Raw genomic sequence first — 24,357 nt, forward strand, 5'->3', positions numbered from 1 at the left:
CAGATATGGGTGAATTCTCAGACACACCCAGTGTGAGCTGCCTACAAAGAGCAAGGAGCCGAGCACCTGCTACACCGAGCATCAGAGTCCAGGTACGACAGGTATGCTCCACTCATCTCCTTCTTGAAATTGTTGTTCTTACCTTAGCAACTGAATACATCAAACGGATTCCTTGGCCACCAAACACTGTTCATACTTTGACTTTATATCCAGATTTAAAGTTTCAGTGGAGTGGACCACCATCATGACTCCAGTTTTGTTTTTCCTCCTCTTCCTCTCATTGACGGCCATTCCTTCGGTAAGTCTGACTCTTTCAACACTGGGATTTAAAAGAATCTCCAAAATCTCACTTTCTAATGAACTAAAAGAGAAAAAATAAACATTGCTATGAACTTAGTGCAACGTTAGGATAATGCAGTTGGTTTCTGAAGGATTTTGTGAGCCTCTGAAATGAGGGAGATTAGTCTAAATCCATAAAAGAGCATGTAATCCTTTAATTCATATGTACGGGAAATAAAAAAACAAACAAAATCAAAACATCAAACAAGCTTATTTGTATTAGTCTGGTTCTCGCTTGACAGAAACAGAATCATCATAAAAATGTAGAAAACACTTTTTTTCTTTTTTTAAAAAAAAATGGGCAATTTCGTGCCTATGTGTTGCAGGGTGCTTCTGAGAATGAACCTCAAACCGGTGAGCTGAATAAATTTCCAAATTTCCTAAATACTGAAGTAAATTTTTTTAATCTTTTTTTGTTCCACCCAACAGCTAGCTCAAGCTAAACAGCTGGTAATTGTTTTTTTCTCTGTTTTCTTCCAGAGGAGTCTTTGGATGTCTCTGACATCATCGCCAGAGCTAATGCTGACCTAAGTAGGTTTTGTAGGATCCAACTCTAAATACACAATGGTAAAAACACAATGAGACGTTGGCTCCTGCAGTCACTCACTTGGCTCTAGCTGCATTTAGCACAGGGGTGGACTAAACAATGTTGCACCATTAAGGGGTGAGTGGGTCCTCAGGGAGCTTCCAGGATTTTATTTACACAAAGTTCAATCTGTCAACTGATTTATTCAGCCAATTTCAATTTAGTTATGGCACTAATTACTTAAATAAAAAAATGCAAACAAAACCAAACTTTTTTTCATTCCAGGCTTTTTGAGGGCCCGCCTTGCATTGAGGTCCTAAGTAATTATTCCCACTTTTCCCCCATTATGACGCCCCTGTCCGATAGTTGATGTCAATCAACAGAATATAAGTTCACAGTTATGATAATAATCGTTTAAGTCACTTATCAAGGATTATTTCAAACATTTGTTGGTTTAGCTGTGAGGGTTTTCTGATTTTCTTTCTATACTGATGTAAAATGAGTGTCTTTGGATTTTGGACTGCTGGTCAGACAGAGTTTTTTTTAACCTCTAAAAATGTGCAGCCTTTGCTCATTGGTCTGTGTCCATCAAACTAATGAAAATCAAGGTCCCTGTTTTTAATATTAATCTAAGTGCCTGTTTATTTGTTGTTCTGCAGAAACGCCCCTGACACACGGCGACATTGTGCCAAATTTACAAAGGAATGCAGATCCCTGTGTGACCAGAGGCTGCATGTGGCCCAAACGTGGAAGCTACGTCATAGTGCCTGTTTACATCTCCTCCAGATACAGTAAGCTGGAGTAACTTACCTCCTGAGCTAACCCCTAAGTCTCAGTCCTAAGGCTGCTACTATCTCAACACACACACACACACACACACACACACACACACACACACACACACACACACACACTTTTGTGAAATTTTTCATCTGCTTGTATTTACCAGCTAACATAAGAGGTGAGATTCTGATTTGAGTAGAAAAGCTGAAAATGTGTGTTACTATGCCTGAAGAGGGGGACTGGCTTGTTCGTCAGCAGCCTGTTGTTTGTCTCTGCAGCCAGAGACGAGCGCAACATCATCATCAGAGGCCTGCTGACATTCCACAGATCCACCTGTATTCGCTTTGTCTGGAGGCGCTACTGGCACAGGCATTACCTGTACTTCTACTCTGGATCTGGGTAGGAACACACACAAACACACATAACATAACACGACAGGACTGACACTCTCACACGCTGTTTTCTTTAATGCAAAGTCCTTCCAGGATAATGTCACAATTAAATCTTTGTTACAGTCATTAGTGTAATTTTTACATCCATATGTATCTTCTGATCACCTGTATGTTTGGTCATCATCGTGAATTCTGTCACTGTGGAACTGTGGAAAAAGTATGAGCCTATGTATGAAATTGACACTTAATAGAATAAATCATTATTATAAAACATTGTACACATATTCACACTAGTTAAAGAACCTCCATTAATCGCGCAATTTAAATGTGAAAAGTCTCACTGACTAACCGTCACCTGTGTGTATGCGGAGAAGGAGAGGGGCGGAGGGAGCGGAGTTGTGGAATCATCGTGCAGTCCCACATACTATCATGCGTTTAAATAACTCATTAGACGGATATATAGAGAGCAAGCCCAAATAAGCAACTCCACTTTGAAAACAACACGAACAAACCGCAACCCGCGACTACCAATATTTGTAAGCGACTTTACAAAAAACATGTCCAAAGTCGCGGACCTGACACCCCTGCTTGTGAATACCCGCCCTACTCTGCCTCTGATTGGTTTATGATGAAATTTTACTCTCCCTAAGCCAATCATCATGACTTATCCTTCCCCTTCACCTGCCCTCACCAAAGAAGAAAACCTTTAGAGCTCCGCTGAGAAGGAGCTTGCTTGGGTTTAGCCCCTACAATACCAGAGTGATGACACTTCCATTGACTCCAGTGGTATGCTGAAGTTAAGCCTCACGCGCCCTCTAGTGGGGCATGAGGGCATTACCTTTCCTACCAGAAAACCCATTCACTTACAGTAGGCTGTCTGATGCGCACTTGCTTGTAAGTTGATGAAAACGGCCTTGTTTTTACTTTTAGGTGTCTTGGTCATATTAAATCATCCTTATAATTTGTTCATTTCAAAATGTAGAGAGTAACATTATGGTAGACAACTGTTTTTAGAATCTAATAAGTGATAAACATGCATTAACATCAAGCTATTGGCCAAACTGCATGGATAGACATTAATATACTGATGTGCTATTATACTGTTACATGCATCACATACAAGTGCCTGTGTAGCTTAGTCAGCAGAGCATTCACATCAAATTGAAAGGTTCAAGGTTCGATAGGCTCCACCAATTCAATGTATGAACAGCTTGAGAAACTGTTTCCATGTTCCTTTTTGAACAGTACAGTACTCTTTTTTAAAGCCATATTCACTTGGCTTATTACAATATATCTGCATTTAAATAAAATGAACATGAAAATCTGTTCATAACCTATGTCGTAGGGCTGCACATTATATTCAAACGTTGATAATCCGCACATGCACGTGAAGGAGGGATTGTGAAAACAGGACTGACTAGGACTGGAGCAACCATATTGTACAGTGTTTGTATATTTCAGTCATGAAATAAGAGTTCCCCTTTAAAAAAAACAAGTGGGTTTTTTTGTGCCTTAACCTAATCACAGGTTAACCACATGGTTCCATCCATCCATCCATTTTCTAACCGCTTATCCTCTTAAGGGTCGCTGGGGGGCTGGAGCCTATCCCAGCTGACATTGGGCAAGAGGCGGGGTACACCCTGGACAGGTCACAGGGCTGACATGTAGAGACAAACAACCATTCATACTCATGGTCACCAGTTAACCTATCCCCAACCTACATGTCTTTGGACTGTGGGAGGAAGCCGGAGTACCCAGAGAAGACCCATGCTGACACGGGGAGAACATGCAAACTCCGCACAGAAGGGCTCCCACACCCGGGATCGAACCAAGAACCCTCTTGCTGTGAGGCAACAGTGCTAACCACCACAGCCGCCCTAACCACAGGGTTATTGAAACATAAAGTTTTAACTTATCCACCACAAAATAACATACAAATGTAATGCACCCATGGTTTGCAGAAACATGTAATGCAATTTTTTGAGACTGGTCTATATTCTGCTTTTGTGAGTGTAGCTTGCATAAGACAAGAGATGAGAGATACTTAATTATCATGTCTCTATACAATGCAGTATGGTACATAGAGGAAGAAAATGGTTTCCCTTGTCTTAGTGCTAAACAAAATAATGAACAAATGAATGTAAAGTGAAACAGGTACAAAATAAGCTACAAGACAAGGCACAAACATAGTGCAATGACAAACATGTAGTGCAATAACAGAAAAATACAAATGTAAGTACATTTGTGCTATGATTTCACTGTGTGTGTGTCTGTGCGTGTGCGTGTGCGTGTGTGATTGTATGTACCAGGTGTTGGTCCTACCTGGGCCGTCAACAACGAGGACAGCTGGTCTCCCTGAGGAAAAACGGTTGTTTGTACACAGACATAGTGCAGCACGAGGTTCTTCATGCTCTGGGCTTCCACCACGAGCACGTCCGCTCCGACAGAGACCAATACGTCGCCATCCTCACCCAGAACATTCTGCCAGGTCAGCTCAGCCACAAAATATGTTTTATGTCGTGGTTATAAAATGATAAGAACAATGGAGGGATGAGTTTAAAGCTTAGATAAAATCTAGCCATAAAATGCTAAGTTTTTACAGTCTGAATGAATGTTTGGGCCATTGGAAAGTATCACATTTTTGCAGATACATTTTGGGCAGCAGGACTTCTAGCCAAGAAAACTGGAACCAGGTTCCTCTCGTTATTTTGTTCATTGTTCCTGAGAAAAAAAGTTTCTTGGTCCTCCTGCGGTCAAACACAGCCTCTTGTGGCCACTGGAGGCAAGGCTGCATCTTACATCCTACATAACATATTGTTTTGCATTCGCAGTCACAGAATTATAAATTCACTCTTATTCAGTTAATGCCAGTAATGTGACTTCACAACCACTGTGGATAAAGCCTAGGGACTGTACTTACAAAGCTTCCTGGTACAAAGAGTTGCTCCTAGTGTCTAAATTGTAAGAAAACTCTTCTGACATTTTCCAAGAATTTCCTCTTATAGTTCAAACTAGGTCCTGGTAAGGAATGATTCTCAAAGTATTTTAGCCCTAAAGAGAGCCCCTAAGGTGAAACACTGTTAGGAGTAGGGAGGAGGACTTTTAGGAGGTTTATGAGTTTCTGATGCAGAGGAAAAATGGCAGATAGACACAGAGGTAGGAGAAATATTCTCCAAACACTGACTGGTAGTGAGTTAATGAAACACTACAGATTACATGGTGCAGGGATAATGTTTGTGGTTGTGGCAGTCAACACCAGAAATAAAGTGATCACAACACTAAGAAGAAGCAGAAAACAGGTGCATCCACAGGCAAACAATTTCAATCCACTGTAACAGAAAACAAAGAAAGTGAAAAGTGTGCTTAATAATTTAATCTGTTGTCTTCTCCTGTACAGGAAGGGAACACAACTTTGATCAGGAGGACACTAACAACTTGGGTACTCCCTACGACTTCAACTCTGTCATGCAATACAGCAAGTGAGTGTTCATGAGTGAACACAGTCAGTGATTCTAAACTCTCTCCCTCTCTCTCCCACTGCCTTCTCTTCTTACATTCATTGCCATTCCAATGCGTTCTCATCCCAACTCCTCAAATATCACCGCTTTGTCAGTAGACTTTCAAGTCTAAATACTGTATGATGCGCTACGTAACCTGTTGTTGATGTTTTGGGACTGTGTGTCAATTTTCGCATGTAAAATGCGTATAGTCTTTTTCAAAATAGACTTAAAACACCTCATTTTAACATTCATTTCCTTGTGCAACAAAAGCACGTGGTTAGGTTTTGAAAAAACATCATGGTTTGGCTCAACATTCACATGGAAAGCAAACAGCGAGCTCCAAGCTGAAAGTCCGCGATTTGTTAGACCCATCCACCTCCTCTCCCGTTCGCCCTATATAGGGACTTTACAGCTCTTTATATTACGTAGTTGCCAGCTGTGTTACAACCTGATGCCACCCATATCTGCTGTATCATATTGATGAAAGGTGCCTTTTCGCAGCGATGTCTGACACTGAAATTAGTGAAAAAGCAGTGATATTTAACAAGGTGGGAATGAGAACTGGCTGGCCATGCCTAGTTTCTATGCATGAGCACGAATGGTTCCTTGTTGCTGACTGGTGCTGTGTGGCTGGTCCAAACCCCTTTGTTTGTTTCCCATTTTGTGCTGGAATAAAAGTACAAAAGTATTAGCATCAAAATATACTGAAAATACTGAAAGAAAAGGTAATTGTGCAGAATGGCCCATTTTAAAACAAAATATCTTACATTATTGGATTATAATTATCGATGCTTTAATGTGTTCATCACCTACATGTTGCAACTGGTGGAACTAAATTTATTTTATATTCCTTTGGGTAGTTTCATCCATGATAATTCATAATTTATGAGCTGATTTACATTTTGTATTAATAATCTAAATCTGAAAAGTAACAAGCAAAAAGTAGCAATGCTGTCAAAAAAGTGGAGTAAATACTTAAATATTTGCCTCTAAAATGTAGTGGAGAAAAAGTATTAAGTAGCATAAAATGGAAATACAAAACGTAAATACAGTGACCTCAAAATGTGTGTGTGTGCGTGTGCAGCTCTGTATACCAACAGTGTTGTGTTTGTGTCCTCAAGATACGCCTTCTCCAAAAACGGGAAGCCAACCATCGTCTCTAAGGGCAACCCTAAACTTAACTTTGGGCGTGCCACACAGATGAGCGCCAATGACATTGCCCGCGTCAACGCGCTTTACAGTTGCCGTAAGTAGAAATTAACACTATCTCTAAAACTGTACAACTAAAACACAGCAAATACATCTCATTACTGATTGGTTTGCCATGTTATAGCAGCAAAACAGTGTTGACATATCATATATTTTTAAGACTGTTTGATAAATCAGAATTGGATTTTTTTTCTTCCTAACCAGCACGTTAATGACAGAAGAAAGAGTCGGCCTCCGGCAGATACTTCAACTCTCTGCTTCATATGATTCAGCTGAAGGCCTTGATCTGTTGTACTGCAAGAACATTACTTCAAAGCAACAGAAAGTCATTGTTATTAGTCATTTTTAGCCCAGCCACAGGAAGTTCTTGTCTGAGAAAGGCAAACCTTACAGGCGTAAGAACAAACCAGTGCTATTGTTTTGCTTGCAAAGAAAGTCTTAAAATGTGCTCAAAATGCTTCATTAAGAGTAAAGGTTCTATATTCATGGTTATGTGAGGTAAGATACATAAGTTTTATTGACTAAATGAACTTAAAACCAAAAGTAAAAGTATGCATGAATGTCCCGTTAATCTCTGACAAGACATCAGATTTAAGATAGTGGTTGTATGTTTATGATGGAAAGTGGCAATAGAGTTTAAATATAAAATATCATAAAATAGGAATACCCAAAGTACAGCTAGCTCACAATTGTAAAAAAAAAAAAAAGAAAAGAAAAAAAAGAAAAGAAAAAAATCTCTGAAATACTCTGCAATAATAAATAATAACATTATCAGGACTTCTATGGCCAAATGTCTTCTATTTTTTTGTGTGTTTTTTTAATTTGGGGGTTTCTGTCCTTTGATTGTACTGGAAATGTATCCAATTGTGATTTATATTAATTTCTACAATGAAGTGGGACATTTGTTCAATAAAAATCTACAAAAAAATAAAAATATGTGTTTTTATATATTTCTACCAAAAGAAGGCAGCACTCCTATTGTTTTAACAGATGTACACTGCAGTTTAGATCAGGGGCTCAAAGTATCAGGCCCCCCCAGGCCTTCACCTGCAAAATGTCACTCGAAAAGACATGTACAGACATGAAAGAGACTGAAAATGATCACAAACAGACTCAGAAAGACCACAAAAAGATGCACAACAACTGCAAAGTGACACAAAGTCTACAAAAAGGAGCTAAAGAATCACTACTGGACACAGAATGACTGCAGAGAGACACAGAGCAACTAAAAGAGATTTACAATGCCTACAAAGAGACACAAAACCACAAAGAGATGTGTAATTACTAGAAGGAGACATTGTAATAAAAACAATAACAAAAGACTAACTTTGATGGCATCTCCTGACTTGAGTAAAGAGTAGAAGTAAATTTTAAAATAAAAAAATAAACATGAAAAGTACTTGTTACTTAAAAAAAGCTACTTTTTACTTATGTTTAATATTTGTAATGCATTAGTACGCACCTGCTGTAATCATACTGTGAGAGGATACAACAATAGAAGTTGGACTACCAACTGCCGTGAGAACACGCCTACATGGCCGACAAATCAGCAGGACACCCAGAATTACAGCCTGAGCCAAATACCTACAGGGGACAATAACTCCAAGGGCCCCAAATCTCTAGGAGCCCCACACCTGCTGGGTCTTCTACACTGCAGGGGCTTCATGACCCTGTCATTTTCAGGGTCATTCTTGTTTTTAAGCTTTCTACTACAACATGTTTACATGCTTTAATCTAATAAAACACTTCATTTTTCTCATGCTATCTTTGCTGGAACTCCTATATTCTCCCTCTGTTGGAAACACTTTGTTTTAGCTCCTGTCTCTTTAAGCCCCCCTCCTAAAAAAGAACAGTTTGTTCTGATTGGTCAGTGTTTCTTGGTGTTTCTTATGACTGTGACGGAAAATAGCGTCTCTTTTTACAGTAAAAAATCACCAATAAAAGCCTCTAAACACAACCAGACATGTCCTAACTGGACTATGATCCGAAATTGGGGAGAAATTCACAACATGTTCCCGTAACGTTAGCATATAGCTTCATTTAACAGTGTAGGCTACATTATGTAAACACCTGCAGCAACGTGCCTGGAAAAGATGACAATATAAAGACATCACACTAATGCCTGGTTCACACTACACGATATCAGCTCAATTATAGAAAGACGCAGGAACATACAGTGTCGGATTGTGAACGACAATGAGTGTTGCACACGATAATCCATCGTTTCATCTCCTGTAGTGTGTCATAATAGATGACAACCGACGCCACAACTAAGACACCTCTCGACGTTCTGACAGAAAGTCTAGCTTGTTTTCTTTTTATCGTTCCTTCTCCCGGACGGACAGAAATGTGGTGTAGTGTGAACCAGGCATAGCCTATGATGTTATACTCTAGCCTTAGTAAAAGAAAAGCAGTTGGAAACGGAGTACTGTATATAAAACGGTCTGAAGCCTGAGGTTTTGGCTCACTGGGATTACTTTAACAAATGTTGCCTCATTATTTTAAACTGTGACCACATTTGATATGAACATCCTTCATTGTAACGATGTATGACACAAAATATGAAAAAGCATAATAGATCCCATTTAAACATTAATGTGTGTGATGGAAGCTCAGGAGCTGATCTTCAGTCAGCAGTGTTTCTGTACACTGGAGAGACTCTCAGACCAGAGAACACAGAGAAACTGATGAACCAGGTGACCAGACTGTAAACCCTGGATAAAGAGGTTCAGTGAATGTGCTGTTGAAGGTATGAAGGTGGATGAGTGTGTCTGAGGAGACTCTGTAGAAGGACACAGTGCCAGCAGGATAGTTAACATACACTGCTACTCTATAAGAGACAGAGAAAGGAGAGGAGGAGATGGGAATTCTTTTGTTATTGTGACAGACAAAGTCCCCATCACCAGAGCAGTACAGACTCCAGGAATGACCATTCCCTCCCAAAACACAGTCAACACTGTTTCCTCTCCTTCTGATTCCTCTGTAAGTCACTGATACAGAAACCCCTCCTCTCCACTCAACCTCCCAGTAACATCGACCAGTCAGACCATTTCTACACAGCAGCTGAGGCCAGTGGTCAAATCTGTCTGGATGATCAGGATATGACTGATTCCCTTTCAGATTTGTCACCTTCATGTTGCTGTCAGAGAGTTTGAGTTTTCCGTTTACTGTGTTTGTGTCCAGTTCCAGTTCACAGGCATCTGATGGAGAGATCAAGACACAACACATCTACAAGTTATCATGTTGATGTATCAACAATTTGACTGACAATTACCAAAGGTAAACCATACAAACCTCCATTTCATTTTCAACAATGAATGATGTTTGACAAAATTAACTTGAAATTCAACAATCCAGTTAGAACAGCATTAACAGTTACTTAGCATTAGAGCTGAGGGGCCAATTCTTAGACATGAACCAAAGCGGTGCACAGCACAGTGTAACTGTCATTGCGTTTTTCAGACGGACGCAGTTTTTATTTTCACAACCAGCTCCCACACTGTGTAAATAGCAAATGTACTCAGTGTGCCAATGGGCACGTAAGTCTTGGAGGTGTGGTCAAGCACACTGTTGGCATATTGCTATTTTGAGGCAGCAGAAAGCATGGACGTCGTTAGGCCTGGGCATTCCCGCCTATAGCCCTGGATCTTTTAAGCCTCTGTTTTTTTGTTGTTGTTTTTTTATTTTTTACTAATAAAGCACCTCATTTCCAACTTAAAGTCCACGGCACAGCACGGGAGCACAACAGACAGCAATGCATACAGCACAGCAGCACACAACACACTCACTGTCACACCAGCTTACATGGCATATGTACATGACCATGTTTGATTTTTTGTTTCTGTAAATCCCTAATGATGTTTAGTATATACACATACAACTGTCCGTTTCGTTTTTTCCATGTATTTCCCACTCCAAACTGACCACACACACACATCTAAATGTGAAGTAAGGGATAATGTATAGTGAGCCGGTGACAGTTGAAAAATAACTCAGACAGGGGAATGGAACCCCAATGCGCAGCTCAGAACATGGCTTATTACTTACTTCTTCTAGTTGTTTGTGCCAGTTTGCTCCTGACGGCCCTGCGAGTTTCTCTTCCTTTATTTTTTTTTTTTTTTTTTGCTGGGGATGTCATTTTTTAGCCAAACATCAAAAATTTTGTCCTCTACAAAAATGTTAAAAGTGATGTCCTGAAAATGCTGCGTTTTGCCACTCCGATCCTATTTGGCCTGTGTGGACTAACGTTAACTGATTTTGATGCTCCTCAGTCTAAGGCCGTTGCTATGGCGTCCCTAGCAATGGAGCAGCAGAATTGTGATGATTGACCAGTCAGAATCAAGTATTTAAGACCATCATGTTTTAAGCAAATTTACTCTTCTGTGCTTTGGAGGCTGGCATCTCCGCAACGGATCGGTCGATTTAAGTGACTGACACTTCATTCGATTCGTTAGAGCCAGTAGAATGACGCTATACCCACCAACACCAGATTGACAGCACTGTAAGCCAATTAGAGTCAGCAGAACGCCATTGTGGGGGAGGTGCCGGCTGCTGAATGCGGTCATTGTTATGCCCCCCCCCCCCCGGTCCTAAAGCCCATCATGTTCACCCAGATTCATTTGAATGCAGCACAACATGTCAGTCTACCGGAACGTACCGTGTGGCCAAATTAACGTTTCACGGCAAAACAACAACGGTAAGAGAAATTTTACAACTATGGCTCGGCGAAACGATTTCTGTTGTTGTTCTTTGGCCTCTATCTCTCTGATGCTTTGGTGTACAGTGCTCTGGCACATATGTGTGGAAAGAGCAGTGTCTCTGCTTTCATTTGACATGAATGGTGTGTGTTTTGCATAACGTGGCGTCACGGTAGAGCCCATAATATGAAGAGCGGGTATGGAGTTTGATTTGTTGTTATCTATTTAGTCGTTGTTTGAGCTGTGTTTGGGGCATGTAAAAAGGGTTTATACAGCCTTGTAGCCCAGGTTCTGCTGTTTAATTTGATGTGCAGCATATTCTTTGTGATTAGTGCATTGTTTCACACTGTTTGCAAAGTCGTTCTCAAAGTCCCCCAGTTGGGGTTTAAAGGGATAGTGCACCCAAAAATGAAAATTCAGCCATTATCTACTCACCTATATGCCGACGGAGGCCCTGGTGAAGTTTTAGAGTCCTCACATCCCTTGTGGAGATCGACGGGGGGAACGGGCAGCACACCTAATGGCAGACGGCGCCCCAGACTAACGTCCAAGAACACAAAATTGAATCCACAAAGTATCTCCATACTGTTGATCCGTAGTGATCCAAGTGTGCTGCAGCCGCGACATAAAAAGTTGTTTCGAAAAACGTCATATGAACTCTGTTTTTAGCCTCACTGTAGCCTGTAGCTCTGACTGCTTCTCTGTGCTCCGCGTTCATGTGTGCGCGCTCAGGGTGATCGGTGATGCACGGTCTCTGAAGAGCAGCAGTCTCGTCAGTACTGATGTCCAGATTCTCAAGTGCAGGCATCGCCAATTCCCAGTCTCAGCAGCAAAGACTTTCCTCACCCGTTGGCATTGCTTTGCATTTGAAACAACTACACCACCAGGTTTCCAGTGCTCAACTCCGGTATTCTGCGGCTGGCTGAGGGTTAGGCTCATGAACTGCGGCAGCTGCTTCGTCCAGCAGCCTGAGTTCCGTCCGTATACTCGGGCTCAAAAAATACGGCTCAACAAAGAAATGCTGTTCCTCCTCAATTTCAAAGTTTTCAGACATGTTGGGCTGTCCTTTGCTAAAAGACCGTAGTGCAAATTATCTTTTAGCGACTGTGGTTACCGTTGTCTCCCCCTGCGGTGCACGTGTCACGTGATGTAAACACGGGTGAGCAAAGCTCATGCTTTCGTTGGTCTTGCGCAGGCGTGCACACGTGAATGCGGAGCACAGAGAAGCAGTCAGAGCTACAGGCTACAGTGAGGCTAAAAACAGAGTTCAAATGACGTTTTTCGAAACAACTTTTTATGTCACGGCTGCAGCACACTTGGATCACTATGGATGAGCAGTATGGAGATACTTTGTGAATTCAATTTTGTGTTCTTGGACGTTAGTCTGAGACGCCGTCTGCCATTGGGTGTGCTAGCTGCTCCGCCCGCCGATCTCCGCAAGGGATGTGAGGACTCTAAAACTTCACCAGGGCCTCCCTCGGCATATGGGTGAGTAGATAATGGCTGAATTTTAATTTTTGGGTGCACTATCCCTTTAACCTGGCTTTTAAAAAAACAAAAATATGATCACTCCTAACTAGTTTATGATGTATTTTACCATTGTTCATCAACTTGCTGCTAACCTGCTAAATGTCTCTGTCCATTGTCAGGCCCCCAGCTTTGCATGGCTTGGTATGTACTAACACCCAATAGTCTGATTAATACCTAGTTTGTATTTTATTTTGCTCAAGTTCTGATGCTCTGCATGGCTGACTATATTGCTTGATTACCATTGGACTGTATGTTGCTGCTCTGTGCTTTTTGCATGTCCATCATTATGCTGTTCAAGTTCTGCTGCTCTGCCTGTCTATCGCTGCTTTGCATGGATGACTATATGGCTTGATTGCTATTAGACTGCATGCTGCTGTTTTATGCTGTTTGCATTGCTATTATGTATTATTATGTTGTCCTGTTCTGTATATATTGTAAATACTGTATCTTACTCTTAATGCTTCTGTTTTAGATTATGGTTTCATAACATCTTGCCTGAGGACTACAGTTGCAAATTAGCCGGCTGGCTAAAACATTTACAGTAATGTTGATTAATGTGTACTGTCCTTTTTATAAATAAAATAAACTGAAACTGAAACTGAACAGGTTTTAACCAAAATTTGTTTTGCAACCCAATAATAGAAGACGAGTGTTCATTCTTTGTCAAAGTATGTTAAAATCACATGGAATTATTCAAAATTTTCTGGAGGAATAAATCTGCTACTGCAAAGTATAATTGATCCCCAAATAGCAGAAAACAGAAAAGGATTGTAGAAGTTGCAATGACAATTCATTTAGTCAAATCTATAGAGTAAAATCAAAACCACTGGGTTGTCCTGGTCGCAGAACACTCTTCTGGGGGTGTGTTAGTTTATTCATTTATCACCATAAACTTTTTGTGATTTTGTTGCAGTAAAGATCAGAGTCAGAGGTACCTTTTTTTTTTTTTTTTTTACCTTGCTTTTGTTGCTAAGCTCTTTTGTGCAAAGGTCTAGGGATCCCTTAGGTATATAAGACCGAGACAAGGAGAAAGCCATAAATACTTAAGTAAACATTTTAATGGTGTTTTATGCAACAGATTTTATTTTGAGGAAACCTTAACTTGGACTTTAAGGAAAATCTTAACTTCAGGTATTTTGTAGATCTCCCCTGCTCTTCAAATGGCGTATTATTGAAACATTATTACACATATTATTCAAAGATGCTCCTACTATTGTGGTTTCACAATGCGCCTACACTACAAAATATTAATTACATTTTCTAAAATGTAAACATAGCAGCTGCAGTCCAACTCCACATCAAAAGAGTACAAATGTAAATCACTGAGGCAAACTGTAAGGTGTTGTAGTAGTATGGTCAGTGATAATAAGTTGGACCTGCCCCGTTTGGTCATGTATCATGATGTACTGCACCATACAGGCTTGAGTTGAAATATGCAGCTAACGGACAGAGCCATCATCTGTTAGGAGACTAATAACAAGGAAAACAAACACACATTTAGATAAAGCCATCAGTCAACATCCCATAATGTGAGTGTTTTTATTTTTATTTTGTGGAAGCATTTTTCAATCCAAGTTGAAACAGCATGATACGATACGATGGCTTATAGTGGGACTTGCCATGCCCGCCCCATCTACTTCAACAGAAGTGGCACCAAAGACCGGCACCAATGCAAAATTTGAACGCTGTCACAGATGTAATGACCCATCTTTTTTTTATAGGTTCTTTGGCATCCATTTTTGATAGAGAATGTCACTGTTAAACAGTAATTAACACTGATTGGAGGGAGGCTTTAATGGAATGTATTCATTAGCTTTGTTGGATCATTGTGTTCAGTTTGTTGTGTTGAAATCTAACATCTTTCCAACCCCACTGACAAAAAACAGAAGCTAAATCACAACTGAAACTCTGGGGAAATTTGTGACTGTACTTCAGTTAAGGAAATGTAAAATTCTAGACTAATATGTGCAGTTCAAGTGTAATGAATGAAACTTCACACACACACTTTCTCACGCCAGGTCTCAGTCTCTGCAGTCCACCAGGGTCCACCCTGCAGGACGAAACACAGTCACAACCACCTTCAAATGCCTACACTCAGATCCACCATTTAACATGAACCAGAGCTCTTTATTGAGTCAGAATGGCAGAGAAACAGTGTGAGTATTGTAATTGTCTGGCCATTTGTCCATACCTGAGAGTGTCCAGTCTCCAATGGGGATCATCCAGTCCAGCAGACAGCAGCCTGACTCCTGCATCTCCTGGATGATTGTAGCTCAGGTCCAGTTCTTTCAGGTGGGAGGGATTGGAGCTCAGAGCTGAGGCCAGAGAAACACAGCCTTCCTCTGTGATCATACAGCCTGACAGACTAAACACACGTGAGAGTGGGACATTCCTTTAAGCAAAGTTTTTTTCCACTTGATCACAACATTTGCATGTTTTAAATTATTATTCTGTATAGGTTTTATCAGTATTCATACATGATATTATATACATATGTTACTGATTTATATGTGTTGCATGCATATTTTTTATGGATTTGTTGTCCTATACTGCATGTTGGACTGAAGATTAAGATGATTAGAAACTGCTGTGATTAACTGTAAACTATATACATATATATATATATATATATATATATATATATATATATATATATATATATATATATACTACAATATACTACTACTACTACTACTACTATATATATACATACACACACAAACACACACATGTGTATCATCACACAAGAGGGAGTGATGTTATACTTGTATATCGTCATGGCTGTGATTTGGTCATAGGCGAAGACAATCACAGCAAGGCTGATTAAGAAATGTTGAAAAATAAGGACAAAATAGATAATTTAAGCATTTTATTTGTCTTCCGCCAACAAAAATAGTTCCCTCAGGACTCCGCTGTCACCGTTGCTATGTAACGCAGACATGGTGCGCCAGGCACTTACTCTTTATACACATTTATCTGCACATTTCCATTAATTGTGCAGCCAGTGAAATAAGTCTCTGGTGACTGCATGGTGGACTGTGGATGGATGGCTTCCAGTAGCTTTTTAACAGGCTCTCAGACGTGCAAGACAAAAGGTATATTTAGGGCCCGACTCCTAATTAGAAGACTAACTGTACACATAGGCTACGTTAAAACAACATCATACCTGTGCCCACTCACTGTCATGATCTCCCTAGCCTCAAGACCCGCATCTGACAGCTTCTGTATGGCAGTCGCCCTGAGGCTGTGATTGGTGTAGATGGCTGTTGTCCCCACCTCTTTACACATCTTCGGCAGCATCTGTGCGAGTGAGTTTATTCCCAGTGGAGCTTTAGTGTACCAGATATTGTCTGTGTGAGCTGCTGTCATCCTGGGCTTCAGATAAAGGGCATTTGCATCTGGTGGAAGTTTGTTTAAATACTTTTCCAGGGATGCAACGCAACTGCTGACCTAACTGACACTAACCGTCAGTTTTGATTTGATTGTTGATCAGCAATCAGCTGTGAGGCGGAGTGATACATACACAGTGAAATAACCGTGATGTTGTACTCCAATATCGTCACAGTTTTACTGTCTCTCGACCAATCAGATTGCAGGGCTGGAACTAACTGTTGTATAAATATATATATATATATATATATATATATATATATATATATATATATATATATATATATATATATATATACAGTACAGGCCAAAAGTTTGGACACACCTTCTCATTCAATGCGTTTTCTTTATTTTCATGACTATTTACATTGTAGATTCTCACTGAAGGCATCAAAACTATGAATGAACACATGTGGAGTTATGTACTTAACAAAAAAAGGTGAAATAACTGAAAACATGTTTTATATTCTAGTTTCTTCAAAATAGCCACCCTTTGCTCTGATTACTGCTTTGCACACTCTTGGCATTCTCTCCATGAGCTTCAAGAGGTAGTCACCTGAAATGGTTTCCACTTCACAGGTGTGCCTTATCAGGGTTAATTAGTGGAATTTCTTGCTTTATCAATGGGATTGGGACCATCAGTTGTGTTGTGCAGAAGTCAGGTTAATACACAGCCGACAGCCCTATTGGACAACTGTTAAAATTCATATTATGGCAAGAACCAATCAGCTAACTAAAGAAAAACGAGTGGCCATCATTACTTTAAGAAATGAAGGTCAGTCAGTCCGGAAAATTGCAAAAACTTTAAATGTGTCCCCAAGTGGAGTCGCAAAAACCATCAAGCGCTACAACGAAACTGGCACACATGAGGACCGACCCAGGAAAGGAAGACCAAGAGTCACCTCTGCTTCTGAGGATAAGTTCATCCGAGTCACCAGCCTCAGAAATGGCAAGTTAACAGCAGCTCAGATCAGAGACCAGATGAATGCCACACAGAGTTCTAGCAGCAGACCCATCTCTAGAACAACTGTTAAGAGGAGACTGCGCCAATCAGGCCTTCATGGTCAAATAGCTGCTAGGAAACCACTGCTAAGGAGAGGCAACAAGCAGAAGAGATTTCTTTGGGCCAAGAAACACAAGGAATGGACATTAGACCAGTGGAAATCTGTGCTTTGGTCTGATGAGTCCAAATTTGAGATCTTTGGTTCCAACCGCCGTGTCTTTGTGAGACGCAGAAAAGGTGAACGGATGGATTCCACATGCCTGGTTCCCACTGTGAAGCATGGAGGAGGAGGTGTGATGGTGTGGGGGTGTTTTGCAGGTGACACTGTTGGGGATTTATTCAAAATTGAAGGCACACTGAACCAGCATGGCTACCACAGCATCCTGCAGCGACATGCCATCCCATCCGGTTTGCGTTTAGTTGGACGATCATTTATTTTTCAACAGGACAATGACCCCAAACACACCTCCAGGCTGTGTAAGGGCTATTTGACCAAGAAGGAGAGTGATGGAGTGCTGCGGCAGATGACCTGGCCTCCACAGTCACCGGACCTGAACCCAATCGAGATGGTTTGGGGTGAGCTGGACCGCAGAGTGAAGGCAAAGGAGCCAACAAGTGCTAAACACCTCTGGGAACTCCTTCAAGACTGTTGGAAAACCATTTCAGGTGACTACCTCTTGAAGCTCATCGAGAGAATGCCAAGAGTGTGCAAAGCAGTAATCAGAGCAAAGGGTGGCTATTTTGAAGAAACTAGAATATAAAACATGTTTTCAGTTATTTCACCTTTTTTTGTTAAATACATAACTCCACATGTGTTCATTCATAGTTTTGATGCCTTCAGTGAGAATCTACAATGTAAATAGTCATGAAAATAAAGAAAACGCATTGAATGAGAAGGTGTGTCCAAACTTTTGGCCTGTACTGTATATATACATAGCCTATGTATACATGAACTATGCTTGTTTAATCATTTTTTTAAATTATTTAATACTATCTTGTGCTTGGGCATTTTTTAAGTATTTTAGCCATTTTAAAAGTCCTTTTATTTTACCACATTTTAGCTTTTAAGTGCCTGTCTGCCAGTTTATTCTCTTCATTTATTTATTTTCGCCCATTTAATACTGTGGAAATTCAATGTTTTAAAATAAATTAACAAAACACACACACACACACACACACACACACACACACAGAGTCAGTGTAAACTCTCTGAATTGAAATGAGTTCTGGGTTAGTCCAAGACTGTAACTGTCACTGACACTAATAGAGCACAGTGTTGGTCAGGCAGAGCGCTGAAGTCTTGCTTGTAATGGCTGACTGTCATCAGCGGCTTGCGATATGCCTCATGGGCTCATTCACTGTGTGGCTGGTAGTATCCAATCATATTCATGCAGGTGGGGACACTATAATATGATACTATCACTGTTACTCTGCTTATTACGCACGTTCAAGCCAATGCTGTTTGCTGCTGCCATTTACTTGACACAGTCTTTGCCTCTTGTTTTGGGTGACTTCATTGAAGAGCATAAATACTAGGAAAAGCAGGGATTTCCTGTGTTGGCTGTTGGACCGTGACGACTCACCTACATGCCAGATTTGACTCACCATTGTGCATGGGTCTAAGCTAAGTAAGTGCTGCTGTGCTTCTTTGGATGTTCATTGCTAGTGACATGGCATGTTTTGGCTCAGTGCAAGTTGTGTTTGCTTGGTAATGTTGACAAGCTAGCTGTGGCTGCATTGTTGTTTGTTATTTTCTCAGTTTCGTTTTGCTGCTGTGCCATTACTGTTCAGGTCCAGTTTGTGATAAGCATGAACTATTTGCATTTCTACACACTTGCATAAAAGTAGGGTTTCTGTAGATCATTTATGTACATTTTAGTTGTGGAATATTTCCCTTGTATTCATCAGAGAGTTTTCAGTATAAGGTTATATCTCGGATGAGAGGGGCTCACTGACATTAAAGACAATTTCAGTCTCCTTCTTGCTTTTTAGTTTAGAATATTTCCCTTGGATGGGGATACTGTTAGTATCTGCCGAAAAGTTATTTTGAGGTGTACTGCCCAAGTTACGTCTCATAGGAGAAGGGCTCTGCTAGCTAGTGCTACCATAGTGTGGTGTTGCTTCACATTGGATATGTACAGTTTAGCTTAGAACATTGCCCTCAAATCAGGATACTGTTAGTATCCTGCCATATCTTCCTTTAACTCCTGCCAGGGTGATGTCTGAGCTTCATTTCAAATATTTTCCTTGCGTCCTTGCAAATACTGTCTGTCTTGCCATATATTCATCTGACATGATTCATATAATTGAGTTACATCTTAGATAAGAAGGGCTTGCTTGCTTTTAAGGGAAATCGCATCATGTCGTTGTTTCACATAGGTTAGCTACTGTACATATTAGTTTAGTGTATGTCCCTTGAGAAGAAAATTATAACTCTTGTTGTATGATTTTGGATGGTGGATCACTGTGACTGTTTTGATTTGGGAGCTCTAACGAATCCCTGATAATACTTATCAAGCAGGGAGCAATCATTTTGTTTTGGAGGATTCGCTCTCACAGCAGAATCCTTGTTGTTGCTCAGATTTTTTCAGAGCCACCCTGAAAGAGCAGAGACTTTTCCCGCCAAATCTAACTATAACCATTTGTTGTTTGTTATTAGTGAGATAATTCAGAATTACTCACTGTGGCAAGGTGCCTGGCAGATGAGACTAGCCCTGACGTGAGAGTCTGTGGGGGTGGAAAACTGGTTCCCATTTAAAAAGGGGGAAATTAAGGGTGTGTTCGAATTGTCAGTTTATGACGTTGCTCAACCTCCGTGTAAAGGTTTAGCTTTGAAGGCAGTCCCATTTGTTTGACTAACTCAGATTTATGAGCAGCACAGCAGATTCATTCCCTGACATAAAAACAATAGACCAGCTCTTTGCAATGATAGCTGATGGATCATGGGAGTTTCCACTTTTCTCCAAGTTTCCCTTGGAGTGTTTTTTGCACTGTCATATGCTTGACTTTTTGACAAAAAGTTTGCCTCCACTGATTTTAGATTCAGGACAAAGATCCGCCGGATTGGTTTATTTGTTGACATACATTTTGTGTGTGTGTGTGTGTGTGTGTGTGTGTGTGTGTGTGTGTGTGTGTGTGGGGGAGGGGGGGGGGGGGGTGGGGGGGGGGGGGGGGGGGGTGCGGTTTGATCAGATGGATTTCTGGCATGTTAGTAAACCCTGTGAACCCTTCCAGTGAAAAGACTGTAACCACTACATTAATCTTCTCAAGGCTCGACTATTGCAACTATACCTGGGTGTTGGCAGGTCATCTTTGTCTCGCCTGCAGCTCATGCAGAATGCTGCAGTGAGACTCCTTGCATCAAAATACTGTCTGTCTTGCCGTATATTCATCTGACATGAGTGATATAATTGAGTTACATCTTAGATAAGAAGGGCTTGCTTGCTTTTAAGGGAAATCGCAATATGTTGTTGCTTCACATAGGTTAGTTACATATTAGTTTAGTGTATTTCCCTTGAGAAGATAATTCTTCTTGTATAGATTTTGGATGGTGGATCACTGTGGCTGTTTTGATTTGGGAGCTCTAACGAATCCCTGATAATACTTATCAAGCAGGGAGCAATCATTTTGTTTTGGAGGATTCGCTCTCACAGCAGAATCCTTGTTGTTGCTCAGATTCTTTCAGAGCCACCCTGAGGGAGTAGAGACTTTTCCCGCCAAATCTAACTGTATTTGTTGATGGTTATTAGTGAGATAGGTGAAAGGCACTCAATGTGGCAAGGTGACTGGCAGATGAGACTAGCCCTGACACGCGCGATTCTCTGGAGGTGGAAAACTGGTTAGGGTGTGTTCTAACTGTCAGTTTATGATATTGCTCAACCTCCATGTGAAAGGTTTAGCTGGGAAGGCAAGCCCATTTATTTGTTTACAAATAGTTTTTGGGGGGGGTGGAGGTCAGTTTGACCAGATAGATTCCTGGCATGTTAGTAATTTTGGTCAGCTTGGTCAATAAACTTGATTTGATTTGATTTTGATCTAGATTACTAACATGCCAGATAGATTCCTGGCATGTTAGTAATCTTGGTCAGCTTGGTCAATAAACTTGATTTGGTTTGATTTTGATCTAGGGCAGTACAAACTGTAATTAGCTTGCTTTTATAGAACTTGAGTAGTCTTTTACATGATTTGGCTTATACTATAGTCTTCACTTAGACAACTGTAATATCAAATTGAACTTTACTACAGAACCAGCAGCCATCTGCAGCTCCATCTATTTTTCTTTTTGTTATTCTTATTTCCTGCTCAGCTTGGGAGAATGCAAAACCCTTCAGAACATTATTGCTACCATGCTTTATAAAACATCATAAAAATGACAAAAAAGCTTTCATTTTAACCTGCTGAATTATTCTTTAGAAACAACTGACTACTGACCTGAGAATTTCCAATCTGCACTGTCGACTCTCCAGTCCAGCTGACAGCAGCTTCACTCCTGAATCCTGCAGGTTGTTGTCACTCAGGTCCAGCACTCTCAGACTAGAGGACTGGGAGCTGAGAAGTGAGGCCAGAGCTTCACAGCTTTTCTCTGACAGTTTACAGCTGCTCAACCTGGAGAGGAATCAGCAATACAAGACAAACAGTTACAAACATGAGCTGTTTACATTTCTGATTAAAGAAAAAGGCATCTAATCTGAATAGTTATGTGTGCACATACAGGGCTTTGTTGGAGGCTTTGATCACTGGCAGCAGCCTCAGAAGAGCCTCCTCTGAAGCAGAGTATTTCTTCAGGTCGAACACATCCAGATATTTTTCTGACAGTAAGATGAAGACCAGAGCTGACCACTGAGAAGGAGACAACTTATCTGTTGAGAGACTTCCTGATCTCAGGGACTGTTGGATCTCCTCCACTAGAGAACGGTTGTTGAGTTCATCCAGACAGTGGAACAGATTGATACTTTTCTCTGCAGAGAAATTCTCCATTATCTTCTTCTTGATGTACTCAGTGGTTACCGCATTGGTCTGTGAGCTCCTTTTGGCCACTTTCAGCAAGCCTCGTAAGTGTTTCTGATTGGTTGACAGTGACAGACCCAGGAGGAAGCGGAGGAACAAGTCCAGGTGTCCATTTGGACTCTGTAAGGCCTTGTCCACAGCACTCTGATAGAAACGTGTTGCTTTGCATCCTAACACTGCAGGGCACAAGGATGTTGATTGTTCTTGTGACAGCAGATTGACACCAGAGTTAATGAACGTCAGATGGGCATGAAGAGCAGCAAGGAACTCCTGAACGCTCAGATGGACAAAGCAGAACACCTTATCCTGGTACAGCCCTGTCTCCTTTTTAAAGATCTGTGTGAACACTCCTGAGTACACCGAGGCTGCTTTGATATCGATGCCACACTCTGTCAGGTCTGATTCATAGAAGATCAGTTTGCCTTTCTGCAGCTGCTCAAAGGCCAGTTTTCCCAGAGACGCAATCATCTTCCTGCTCTCTGGATCCCAGTGTGGATCTGTCTCAGCTCCTCCATCATACTTGATGTTCTTCAGTTTGGTCTGAACCACCAGGAAGTGGATGTACATCTCGGTCAGAGTCTTGGGCAGCTTTGCTCTCTCTCTGATTTTAAAAACATCCTCCAGAACTGTCGCAGCGATCCAACAGAAGACTGGGATGTGGCACATGATGTGGAGGCTCCGTGATGTCTTGATGCTAGAGATGATTCTGCTGGCCTGATCCCTATCTCTGAATCTCTTCCTGAAATACTCCTCCTTCTGTTGGTCAGTGAAGCCTCTGACCTCTGTCACCATGTCAATACAGTCAGGAGGAATCTGATTGGCCGCTGCAGGTCGTGTAGTTATCCAGAGGCGAGCAGAGGGAAGCAGTTTCCCTCTAATAAGGTTCGTCAGCAGCACATCCACTGAGGTGGACTCTGTAACGTCAGTCAAGATCTCATTGTTGTGGAAGTCCAGAGGAAGTCGACACTCGTCCAGACCGTCAAAGATGAACACAACCTGGAACTCTTCAAAGCTGCAGATTCCTGCTTCGTTGGTTTCGGTAAAGAAGTCATGAACAAGTTGCACCAAGCTGTACCTTTTCTCTTTCAGCACATTCAGTTCTCTGAAGGTGAATGGAAACATGAACTTTATGTCCTGGTTGGCTTTGTCTTCAGCCCAGTCTAGAGTGAATTTCTGTGTTAAGACTGTTTTCCCAATGCCTGCCACTCCCTTTGTCATCACTGTTCTGATTGGTTCATCTCTTCCAGGTGAGATTTTAAAGATGTTTTCACATCTGATTGTTGTTTCTGGTCTGTCTTTTTTCTTCAGTGCTGTTTCAATCTGTCTGATCTCATGTTCATTGTTGACCTCTCCACTCCCTCCCTCTATGATGTAGAGCTCTGTGTAGATCTGATTCAGAAGGGTTGGGTTTCCTGCTTTAGCAATTCCCTCAAACACACACTGGAACTTCTCCTTCAGGTTAGATTTAAGCTTACGTTGGCACACTGCACTATGAGTTCCTGAATAAACAAACAACAAATGGAATTAGTGAGTGAACCCTACACAAAATCGGAGAATTTGGTGGTATAGTGTTCTATTCAGGTCATTAGTGGATAACAAACAGCCTTTGATCTGATGCAGACATATGCAGCATATTTACAGTAGATGTTTGAAATTGAAAATTCTCTCATGTTGCCTCAATTTCTTCTTTCCATCATATTAAATCTGTTAAAATCCACTTACTGCTCTGCAGACAGTCTGCCAGCTCCTCTTGCATCATTCTCTTCAGGAAGTGCTGTGTGATCATCAGAAATGCCTCTCTGCTGCTTCTCCTCTGCTCTTCATCTTTACTGTCTAACACCTCCTCATCCTCACACAGGTCTAATGGGTAATCTGGACTCAGAACCCTTCGGATCCTCTTCAGCTCAGTCTTTGAAAAAGTGATGATGTCCTCCTCCAGCAGCTGGAACAGAAAAATAAGCTGAAAATGTTACTTTGAAGT

At 41.1% G+C, this 24,357-nt stretch overlaps 2 protein-coding genes across 10 annotated transcripts in view; one reads left to right on the forward strand and one right to left on the reverse strand.

Moving 5' to 3' along the window:
• LOC117258573 (low choriolytic enzyme-like) lies at positions 1 to 7,963 on the forward strand. Of its 2 annotated transcripts, XM_033629597.2 has the most exons (10): positions 1 to 101; positions 214 to 298; positions 666 to 693; positions 820 to 870; positions 1,525 to 1,656; positions 1,927 to 2,047; positions 4,350 to 4,528; positions 5,438 to 5,519; positions 6,662 to 6,786; positions 6,954 to 7,963. In XM_033629597.2, the coding sequence occupies exons 2-10, from the start codon at positions 245 to 247 to the stop codon at positions 6,959 to 6,961; spliced, it is 780 nt and encodes a 259-aa protein (XP_033485488.1). In that variant the 5' UTR covers positions 1 to 101; positions 214 to 244; the 3' UTR covers positions 6,962 to 7,963. The 2 variants fall into 2 exon arrangements, with proteins under 2 accessions (XP_033485488.1, XP_078018097.1); XM_078161971.1 differs by lacking the exon at positions 1 to 101 and having other exon boundaries at positions 117 to 298.
• Positions 6,034 to 24,357, reverse strand: part of LOC117258565 (protein NLRC3-like) — a 26,300-nt gene continuing 7,976 nt past the window's right edge. For 4 of the 8 annotated variants that reach the window (XM_078161954.1, XM_078161956.1, XM_078161959.1 and 1 more), the window contains exons 6-11: positions 24,099 to 24,318; positions 22,081 to 23,875; positions 21,801 to 21,974; positions 15,168 to 15,341; positions 14,980 to 15,026; positions 8,032 to 9,949 (exon numbers count right to left, since the gene is read on the reverse strand). In XM_078161954.1, the coding sequence (XP_078018080.1) occupies positions 9,411 to 9,949; positions 14,980 to 15,026; positions 15,168 to 15,341; positions 21,801 to 21,974; positions 22,081 to 23,875; positions 24,099 to 24,318 (2,949 nt within the window). In that variant the 3' untranslated portion in view covers positions 8,032 to 9,410. Of the gene's footprint in view, positions 6,207 to 8,029; positions 9,950 to 14,979; positions 15,027 to 15,167; positions 15,342 to 21,800; positions 21,975 to 22,080; positions 23,876 to 24,098; positions 24,319 to 24,357 lie in introns of those variants that run through there. The other 4 variants (XM_078161966.1, XM_078161968.1, XM_078161969.1 and 1 more) reach the window with 3 other exon arrangements.

The sequence above is a fragment of the Epinephelus lanceolatus genome, chromosome 2 (assembly GCF_041903045.1).
Source record: "Epinephelus lanceolatus isolate andai-2023 chromosome 2, ASM4190304v1, whole genome shotgun sequence".
Taxonomy (NCBI): domain Eukaryota; kingdom Metazoa; phylum Chordata; class Actinopteri; order Perciformes; family Serranidae; genus Epinephelus; species Epinephelus lanceolatus.